The sequence below is a fragment of the Mustela lutreola genome, chromosome 2 (assembly GCF_030435805.1).
Source record: "Mustela lutreola isolate mMusLut2 chromosome 2, mMusLut2.pri, whole genome shotgun sequence".
Taxonomy (NCBI): Eukaryota; Metazoa; Chordata; class Mammalia; order Carnivora; family Mustelidae; genus Mustela; species Mustela lutreola.
In genome coordinates this window covers 416,064-426,151 of record NC_081291.1, presented here as the reverse complement: position 1 = coordinate 426,151, position 10,088 = coordinate 416,064, and the positions used below count along the sequence as shown (strand labels likewise).

General features: G+C 66.0%; 1 protein-coding gene across 1 annotated transcript; it reads right to left on the bottom strand.

Moving 5' to 3' along the window:
• Positions 1-1,095: 1,095 nt before the first annotated feature.
• LOC131825709 (neutrophil elastase-like) lies at positions 1,096-3,350 on the bottom strand. The gene is made up of 5 exons (XM_059165116.1): positions 3,244-3,350; positions 2,698-2,854; positions 2,314-2,455; positions 1,535-1,765; positions 1,096-1,374 (listed from the first exon to the last, which is right to left on the bottom strand). Exons 1-5 carry the CDS (start codon positions 3,332-3,334, stop codon positions 1,174-1,176), a joined length of 822 nt encoding a protein of 273 aa, XP_059021099.1. The 5' UTR covers positions 3,335-3,350; the 3' UTR covers positions 1,096-1,173.
• Positions 3,351-10,088: the final 6,738 nt, after the last annotated feature.

Below are 10,088 nucleotides of genomic sequence, written 5' to 3'. Positions count from 1 at the left end.
CATGTTTACTTATTAAAATCAGAAACTCTGAACAAAAGTCCGTTAGGGTATGGAGTCCAGATTATGTAAGAGTTGCGAATTGCGACAAAATTTGGGAATGACTCAGCAAGACAAGACAGTTCAATAAATAACCTTGAATGCCCCCAGATGCTGTGCTGGCGAGCAGAGAGCACTAGTGTGGCGTTGGAAGCTACCCCTGGGTGGTCCAGTCGGTTAAGCATCCGTCTTTGGCTCAGGTCATGAGCCCTGGGTTGGTCCAGGGATCCAGCCCCACATTGGGCTCCCCGCTTCTCCCTCTGCCTGCTGCTCCCCCTCCCCTGCCTGTGCTCAGTCTCTTAAATAAGTAGGTAGGTATGAAAAGGCTCGCTCTGGCTAGGTAGGCCCTTACAGGTAGAGGATAGACACCCTGATGCTGTGCTGGCACGGACAGACCGCTAGGCTGTACCCCAGTGTTCCGGTGGAGGAGCAAATTGGAGGACAGACACCGTAGCAGACAGGACTGGGAGGAGGTGTTGTGAGGGGAGCTGCTGGCAACAGCCCCGGGCGGGCGGAGGGAGCACCAAAGCCCAGAAGAAGGAGAGCCCAGGCTGGTGACCCCCAGCAGGAGTGGAGGTCCGAGGGGTGGGAAGGGTTGAGGCCAGTCTGGGGCCTGGACCACTTACCTCCCTCCTTCCTGCAGGGAAACTGAGCCTCAGGGAAAGAGAGCCAGTTGCCCAAAGTCACAGAGCTGGGACTCAAACCTAGGCTCCTGGGCGGCGCAGCCTCGCACCTGTGTGGACCCCCAGCCCTTCATCTGTGAAACGGGGGGCGTGAGTAGGACCTGCTTTAAGGGCCAGAGAGAGGGCATGAGCAGGTCCTGCACCCCGTGACCCTCAGGGAGCTCCCGCTGGGCACCGTCACCCCCCGCAGCACCAATTCCACTGGCTGAGCCTGGGAACCCGAAATGGCAACTGGGCTCCTTCTGTGGAGGGTGGGGAAGGGGCTTCCTACCCTGAGGCCCTGGGTTTGCCGCTCGTTGGTGACAGCACACTTGTGAGATTTCCCAGATGCTAGAGACCCAGCTAGACCCAGCGACGCAGCCACCAACACCGGACGTGTTCGTACAAAACAGGGTTTTTATTGTGTGTGGTGCAAAGGGGGCGTGCGGGCCAGGCCCGGCCTGGGGCAGCCCTTCTAGATGGTCCTGCTGGCCGGGTCCCGTGGGTGGACGGGCGGCCGGTCGTCCCGGCGGCGGATGATGGAGTTTATCCAGTCTGCAAACTGGGCGACGGGAGCAAAGGCGTCTGGGTAGATCCCGGAGCCGCAGCCCCCGCGGATGAAGGAGTCGATGCCCTGGACGAGCCCGTTGCAAACCAGGGGCCCGCCGGAGTCCCCCTGTGGAGACAGACAGGGCTGGGGGCCGGCGTCTGGGGCTCGGGTCAGCCCGGCCGGAGCCCTCCCACAGAGACGGACAGGAGTGGGGGGTGTTGGGGGGGCTGGGTTTCTGGGGGCAGGAGCGGGGTGGGGATGCAGGGGAGGGGCTGGTGGTACGCACAAAGCAGATGCCAGCCTGCCGGCGGGGCACCAGCGTGCACACGTTGGTACGGCGACAGAGTGTGGTCACCACGGTCACATTGAGCTCCTGCAGGACCCTGGCCAGTGGCCGGGCCGTGCCCAGCTGGCCCCAGCCTATGGCCAGGCACGGGACCCCACTGCCCACGCCTTGATTCTGGGCAGGCAGCCTGGCCAACCGCACGTTCCTGTTGATGGTGGCCGACCCGTTGAGCTGCAGGGCCGGATGGCGTGTCAGAGCTTCCCCGGAGGGGGGAGGCGTGGCCCTCCCCTCCCCGGGCCTCAGTTTCCCCATCTCTACAGTGGGAGCGACCACAGTGGCTCAGAGCATCTCTGGACGTCTTGAATGCAGTAAACGGTAGGTACTCAATAAAACACAGCATTCCAGAACATTCTCAGACAAGAATCCTAACTTGTAAGGACTAGGGAAAAGAGGGTTTCCTCCTTAAATCTCCCGCCAGCTGAATGTGGGGAATTTTGCCCCATTTCACAGACAGGAGCGGTCCCTGTGCTTGGTCCCATAAAATGAGTTTGTGGATCGACAACGGCTCAGAGCTCCCCCTAGGATCTCATCTGATTTCTCAACGGCCCTGCCGGGAGGCGGGTGGCGTTTGTTTCATCCTGTTACAGAGGTGGGGACTGAGGCACAACGAGGTGACGTACCCACTTAGAGCCGGGGCCCCAGTCACGTCCCGCAGTGTCCAGCCCCCTCCCCAGGAGTCCTGCCCTGGGCGTCCCCCCCCCCCCCCACCGGCTTCCCACCTGGAGGATCACGATGTCATTCAGCAGCCTCTGCGGGTCGAAGCCGCTTTCGAAGACCCGCCGGATGGCGAAGGATTGCGTCGTGGGCTCTCGCTGCCCCAGGTCATGAGCCCCCAGGACCACCACCACCGACCGGAAGTTCCTCAAGCAAGGGAGAGACAGGAGGTGACTGGAGGTGGCCCCGGTGGTGGGGAGCCCCGAGAGCTCAGATGTGCCCCCTCTGAGCCCGGTGGGGGGGAAGGGGCGCTCATGGGGCGCGGGCGGGCGCGGGGCAGGCTCAGGGCAGACCCCTGGGGGGACCGCAGGCGCCCAGTCTCGCTCTCTCCCCGCACACAGATGCGGGAACGGGGCTCCAAGGAGGGAAGGCAGGACGGGGGCACTCACAGACCGTCCACGCAGTGGGCAGCCGACATGACGAAGTTGGGGGCGATGAGGGTAGCCCCGCAGAAGTGGCCTCCACGCCGCTGTAGGGACACCATGAAGGGCCATGCGTGGGGCCGGGCCGCGCGGCCCCCCACGATCTCCGAGGCCAGGGCTGGGCCTGAGGACACCGGGAGGGGGTGGAGCGGTGAGGCCCATGGAGGGGCCCTGCGGAGCGGGTGTCCTCCGACGGGACAGCAGGGCGGGGGCTCCTCACGGGCCTGCGGCCCCCGTGAGGGAACTGAGGCCCAAAGGGCAGAGGGGACCTGCCACCCCCCACACCTCAACCCGGCACAGCTGGACTGAGACCCCACGGCTTCGGAGTCCTCAGGGTGCAACCTCTGGTTCAGCCCGGCTCCAGGCTCCCTGGGCGGCCTCAGCACTCAGAGCCGGCATCCTCCTGTGCCGACGGGCCCCCTCGTCCCGCTGCTACCTCCCGACCAGGGCGAGGACCCTGAGGGTCTGGGCAGGTGGGGAGGGATGGACAGACAGACCCGTGGCCCCACTCACCGCCCAGCAGCGCGGCCAGCAGCAGGGGGACAAGGGTAGGGCTGGAGGAGCTGTGGCTTGGGGTCATGGCGGGGCCGGGGCTCTGGCGCATCTGCCCCCCTCCCGGGCCCACCCGTGCCTCTTATAGCCCCACGCCTGGAGGCCGTTACAGGGGCCCCACCGTGGGGCCAGGTGTCCCCACTTCCTCTCCTCGACCCTGGGAGGTCTGTGACGGGAAGAGGCGGGTGGGAGAGTGTCGAGGGGCCCAGCGGGGTCTCAGCGAGGGTCGGATAAACATTGTTTTTAGTATAATTAGCTCCCAAATATTGCACAGGACACACTTGTCTGTAGTTAGTCCCTGTTCGCCTGACATTCACGTAGAACTAGGTGTCCTGTGTGTTTCCTAAATCTGGCACCCTAGGCCCAAAAGTCCTTGGCTGGGGTCCCGCATGTGCCTCAGTTTACCCAGGGCACCATGCAAGGTCCTGACATTCCACAGGGGCGGCAAGGCTGCTGGGCTCCCATCGGAGACGAGGCAGAGCGAGGGCCTCCCCCATGAGTTCCCATCCAGTGACCCCCAAGAGATCTGGGGCCGGCCCCAGGCCCCACAGTTCACAGCAGGGTGGGGTCTGCAGCCCCTCCTGATCAGGGCCGGGCCCTCCAGCCTCTACGGCTATAGCTCAGGCAGAGCTCACTCTCAGTGGGGCCAGAAATTCTGGGAAGCAGCCCCCGGTCCCCAACTCCCTGAGCGCCGCGGAACCCCCTCCCCACCCCAGCACGGCCGGCCAGCGGCCCTGGATCCCAGCCCCAGCCTGCAGGCTGGGGTGCTCCTGCCTGGAGCAGCAGAGGAACTCAGCGGAACAACAGAGCCGGGGTCCCCAGGGCCCAGCCCCCACCCCCATGACCCCTGGTCCACTTCCCGCCTCCCCCAGGATGCTCCAGCTCCAACAGCCTGCAGGCTACTGTCGCAAGAAGCAACGTTCTCCCGGCTCAGGCAAGGTTTGGGGGAAGGAGCAACGGATCCTCCTGCAGGCTGGGGGGGGCAGGGCTGCCCAGAGCTGGGGCCATGGTCAGGGTCCCCTTTGTCCCACATGGCCGCAGACAGCGAATGCCATACTCTGCAGGGGTGAGGACACCCGCCCTGCTGTCCCCGAGCCCGGCATACAGCAGGTGCTCCATGCCTACTCTTTGTCCCCCCCCTTGGTCTGATGCACAGTGACAAGGCCTGCCCCCTCCCCTCCTGGCAGGGTCCCCCCAACCTGCTTTGTTCAAGTGACCATAGAGCACTTAGTAAGCACCCCTTTCCAGTCTGGGGATGGGGGGAGGGGAGGCAGCCCTGTCTTTGGAGGAAGTGGCTCTGCAGGGACGGCAGATTTCACCAACGCTGCATCTGTTGAGCACCATCTGTATACCATGTTCATCCGTGTCATGGTGGTCAGGTGTGCTGACTTTGGGTTCATACCCTCATGTGGCCGCTTGCCTACTGCACGGGTCCAGGCCACCGGCTCTAGCGCTCTGTGCCTCAGTGTCCCCGTCAGGAGGACGACAGCTTGCACACCAGGCTCTGTCTCCTGGCGGGCGCAAGGATGAAAGGAACGGAGGTTTCTGAAGTCCTGAGATAAGAAAGTGCTGTCCTTGAGGGTTGTTAACCATTAACCTCCCTTAGGAGGGCAGGTGGGGCCGCCTTTGGGAGGCTCTAATTCCGGACCAGAGTGACCAGTCAGCAGAGTGACTCTGCGGCACATGCCGGGGAACAGGCCTGGCGCCCGCGGGCTACGTGCACATTAGGCGGTCTGAGTTAGGCCACAATAAGAAAGTGATTTGAGTGTGGGGGTGGCCCCCCGGGTGCAGACCCCGGCCGCCGGGGGACCCTCACTCCCAGAGACCCCCGCTCTGGGGTTTTGTGAGTCGCTGAGTCTCCACAAGCCCAGCCCACCTCTAGCAAATCACCCCGACGCCCGGTCCTCCGCTCCTGGGGTCTGATCCCGGCTGCGAGCCCACGTCCCCGAGCCAGCGTCACAGGCATGAGCCCACGGGAAAGCGGGTTGGCGGGGGCCGCCGGCGCTCTGGGCTCTCCGATCCCATCAGTGGGCTCCATTCCCTCCAGCAAGCCTCCCTGACCCCCTTCTCTGGGCACTAAAGGTCTCTCTGGGCTTTTTAGGGAAACCACTTCCCTGCCTCGCTCCTGGGGGATTCGGGGAATTCCTGACATCCTCGCGCGCTCATCCGCAAACGTTTCCCAGGATCGGGCCACGACGTCGGTGCGGGCAGGCTGCTGTGAGCGTGGCTCTCCTGCCCCGCCGCGGTCAGCCGCGAGGCAAGAGCTGTGAAGAGGGCGGGCGTGGGGGCTGGGGGGCGGGGGGAGGGGGCGCCGAGGTGCACGCTGCCGCCAGGTGGCAGCAGAGTCGATCCAGAGGGGAAGCCCCGCCTCCCCAGTCCGTGAGGCCCCGCCTCCCCAGTCCGTGAGGCCCCGCCTCCCCAGTCCGTGAGGCCCCGCCTCCCCAGTCCGTGAGGCCCCGCTTTCCCAGTCCGTGTGGCCCCGCCTCCCCAGTCCGTGTGGCCCCGCCTTCCCAGTCCGTGAGGCCCCGCCTCCCCAGTCCGTGTGGCCCCGCCTTCCCAGTCCGTGAGGCCCCGCCTTCCCAGTCCGTGAGGCCCCGCCTTCGCAGTCCGTGAGGCTCCGCCTTCGCAGTCCGTGAGGCCCCGCCTTCCCAGTCCGTGAGGCTCCGCCTTCCCAGTCCGTGAGGCCCCGCCTCCCCAGTCCGTGAGGCCCCGCCTTCCCAGTCCGTGAGGCCCCGCCTTCCCAGTCCGTGAGGCCCCGCCTTCGCAGTCCGTGTGGCCCCACCTTCCCAGTCCGTGTGGCCCCGCCTTCCCAGTCCGTGAGGCCCCGCCTCCCCAGTCCGTGAGGCCCCGCCTCCCCAGTCCGTGAGGCCCCGCCTCCCCAGTCCGTGTGGCCCCGCCTCCCCAGTCCGTGTGGCCCCGCCTTCCCAGTCCGTGTGGCCCCGCCTTCCCAGTCCGTGAGGCCCCGCCTTCCAAGTCCGTGAGGCCCCGCCTCCCCAGTCCGTGAGGCCCCGCCTTCCCAGTCCGTGAGGCCCCGCCTTCCCAGTCCGTGAGGCCCCGCCTTCCCAGTCCGTGAGGCCCCTCTCTGAGACTTGACGGCCTCCTCGCCGCGACCACCCGCCCCCTCCTGGCCAATGCCCCTGGCCTCTTCCCAGCCTCCGACCTCTCCTGTAGGCCCAGCCCAGTCCATTTCCGGGACCCCGCCGCCCCCTGACCTCTCCTCTCGGCCTCGCCCATCCCATCCACACGCAGGCCTTGCTGGTCCTGAGGCGGAGCCTTCACACCTGCTGTGCCCCTGCCCGCGGCCCCTCCGTTCCTCTCCAAGCAGCGGCAGTCAGCTCAGGCATGGCCACCTCCTCCAGGAAGCCTCCCTAATGATCCCTGTGCTGGGAGCTGGGGGAACAGAGCTGGTCCCTGACGGCCTCCCTGGACAGTTCTGGAAATGGCTGGGTGACTCCATTTTCTAGACAAGGAACCTGAGAGACGGGTAGCGACTTAACCAGGGTCACCCTGCAGGGCTGGGTTAAAACCCGAGTCCGTGTGCGTCCGGGAAGTGAGATCCACCATGACCTGAGCCCTCCAGGCCTCTGCCCCAACCCCCCATCCTGAGTTTGGGGCTCAGGGACAGGTCGTCCTCAGCCACTCTCAGCACTAAGAAAGGACAGGCAGAAGCCTGGGAAGGAGTTTCCACTTTTGCTTTGCTGACGTGGCCGTGGGGTGCGGGCCTCCCGAGAGCCCTGCCGCGCGGTAAGGGCCATCCGCGGGCGGGGGAGGGAGGAAGCAGCCTCCTGCTCAAACTCTGCACACAGTTCCCCAACTCAGGGCTGTGGTCGCCCCCTGGCTTGGGGCCCCTGCGGGAAGGGTCGGCGGCCTCACAGGCCGCCCTCGAACCCCGCATGGGCCCCATCCACGGGGTGGGGTGGGGGGGCGGCCGGAGCGCTGGGGGGTGGTACCGTCCCAGACCACAGAGGGGGCCACAGTCTGAAGGATGTGGCTGCAGACCAAGAGGCTGCTGAGTCCTCCAGGAAGGGTGGGGACAGGTGGGTGGGCCACCCGGGCTGGGCCGAGATGGCCACGGTGTGAGAGGCTGGGGTGCCATCTAGGGGTAAATGTTTAGAGTCCGGATTTCTCTTTGGAGGTGCGGACGAGGAGGGAGATAAGGCCAGCGGAGAGCAGCGCCTACTGCATACGCGGCCCCTGGATTCGGGCTGTGGTTCCCTGAACAACACCGAAATGACCCTAACCCACACTACCCAAGGGGAGAAAGCCCCCAGGCCCACGAAGGCTGCTGCATTCACTCAGCCCACCCTGCCTTGTGGGGGTGAGGCTGGCCCGCACATCACCCCACGGAAGCCCCCCCCCACCGCGTCCAGGTCCAGGTGGGGACACCCACTGCGGCCCGCAGCTGCTCAGTGGGTGCCCGGCCACCGTCCGTCCCCCGGGCCGTCCCTAGGGTCCCTTCTGTTCCGGGGCACCCAGGCCCCCCCGGGAGCCCCTCTGGCCACGTGGCCAGGCCGCCAGGTGCTGGGGACACGCACGTTCAGGGCCGATGCCGGAGCTGCAGCGAGCGACAGTGAGGGGTGTCTGGGAAACCTGGGGGCACCAGCCGGGCCTGCTGGGGGCGGGGAAGTCCGGCTGGGGCAGAGCGCGGTCGGCCGGCCCCACAACCTCCCCCCGCATCCATGCACGTCCTGCCTACGCCGAACGGCCTCTTCCAGCACTTGGCCCACACCGTCCCCTCCACCTGGCGCCTCTCACTCACCCTCCGGCTCCACCTGGAAGTTACCTCCTCCGGGGAGCCTGCCCTGCCGATCCTCTAAACCCTGCCAGGGCTGTTTTCTCCGACTCCAGGGGCCTCTGCCTTGTAACATTGGTCACGTTGGTTGATGAGTTCACTCACAAAACACTGGGTGCCAGCTGAATTCTTGGTCCTATACCAGGCCCTGGGGATCCTGCCTCTGCCCCCAGGAGCCCATTTTCAGGGTGGGAGGCCCAGGCCCAGGAGAGGAGGACTGAAGGTAGAGTGGAGGTGAGCAGGAAAGCGGGGAGGGGTTAAGTTACACCAAGAAGGGTAAGGCTGGCTGCAAGGCTGGGGGTGGCCAGGGCCAGGCTGGGAGGCAGGAGCCCCCAAACGGTGACTGTGGGGCTGCCGGATGACTCTGTTGCTGCCAAGCCAGTTGCACATCCGGCCGTGTCCCAGCATCTGCACGGGGCTTTGTAAACAGTAGGCACTCCATAAATGCATACTGTGGGATGAGTGATGGGGTCCTGCAGGCCTGCTGGCCCCGCCCACCCACCCAACGCTGTGCATCGCCGCTGACTTCAAACAGGTGAGCAAAGCGGACTTCGGCAGGTGGACTCGGGGTCAGCGGGGGTGGGCCCAGGCGCCACACCCACCAGGACGGAGCTGCTGAGGAACCCAGGTGCCTGTCTTCTGGCCCCTCGTTCACTGGTTCCCGTGCCCCGAGACACCCAGAGCACAGCCCCCTCGGTGACTGACTCTCCAAAGCTGCCTGGGAGGGCCTGACCACCTGGTCTGCGCTCTTGCCCCTGAGCTATGACGGGTGCTGGGCCTGGGGTCAGGACACGTGGCTTGAGCTCACCCCTCCTGGGCCTTGTCCTGACACCAGGGGCCCAGCTCAGGCTGCAGAGCAGCGGAAAGGCTTCATCTAGTTTGGCACAAGAGGGTTGGGCAGAGGGAAGGAGGGGGTGGCCTGGGGCAGGGCCAGCTCCCCTCCTGGACCTCAGGGCAGGACTGGCCCCCCCCAAAACCCCCAGGGAAGGGCTGCCTCCCCCGCAGACCCCAGGGCAGGGCCAGGCTCACAGGACTGCGGGAGTGGACAGTGGGCAGCACAGAGCTTGAACGGATGCCCGCCACGTAGGGCTGCGAGTGGGGCTCAGCTTCTGGCCCATGCGTGGTCTCTGCCACCACTGGGGCCCAGGGAGCCCCCAGACTGGGAGAGGGCAAAGCCGCTGTGTGACCTCATCCAGGCCCAGGACCTCTTGGAGCCTCCATCTCCCCATCTGGAAAATGGGTGTCCCATGGCCTGCCCGCATGCCGCTCCCCCCACCCCGGCCTCTGCGCTGTGCGCCCCCCACGCGCCCCCACCTCCCCTGCACCCACACCCGCACCCACGGCTGTGCCCGCCCCCGCCCCCCGCACCGGCACCTGCGGAAGCGGGGAGCTCACCGCTCACCTTTCCTTCCCAGGACCCCCGCGAGGTTCTGCCCGTTTTACAGACGCCCAATCGGCCAAACGGCCCAGAGATGCCCCATTCCCTCCTTGTCCCTCCCCTCGGGGCGTTCATCACAGCAGTAGCTGGAGCCTGCCCTGGTCCTGCGTCGCGTCCCCACTTCTGCCGTGAGGGCCCTAGATGGACTGGCTGGAGGGCACATTCCCCCAGAATCAGCAGGGCCCAGGCAGACAGAGGGTCACGCGGCCCGACCCATGGCCAGCAGGACGGGTGTGAGGGTCATGGCCGTGGTGGGGCTGGGGCGCCGGGGTCCCCCCGCCTGCCCCCCTCACTTCCACCCTGCACCACTGGGACCACGGGGAGCACGGGAGTTTAGAACCGCGCCCCAGGGAGGACGCAGGGGCGTGACTGTGTCCCAGGGGACACGGGGCAGTGTCCGGGGACGTCTGTGACTGCTGCCCTGGAGCTTCTGGTACCGAGGGGCTGGGGTCAGCGATGTGGCTTGGCCCCAGCCCAGCCCCGGAGCCCCTACAGAGAACGACCCTCTGTCCACGTCTGCAAGGAGACGTCCAGGTGGAAAGGAGATATATATTTTTAAGATTTTCTCTCTCTCTC

Excerpts from the sequence above, each read along its gene's own strand:
- LOC131825709 (XM_059165116.1), bottom strand. The coding sequence starts at position 3,334 with ATGCGCCAGAGCCCCGGCCCCGCCATGACCCCAAGCCACAGCTCCTCC. Across the intron at positions 2,855-3,243 it reads GCTGGCCGCGCTGCTGGGCG|GCCCAGCCCTGGCCTCGGAG; the intron begins GTGAGTGGGGCC and ends CGGTGTCCTCAG. Across the intron at positions 1,766-2,313 it reads ATGACATCGTGATCCTCCAG|CTCAACGGGTCGGCCACCAT; the intron begins GTGGGAAGCCGG and ends CCGGCCCTGCAG.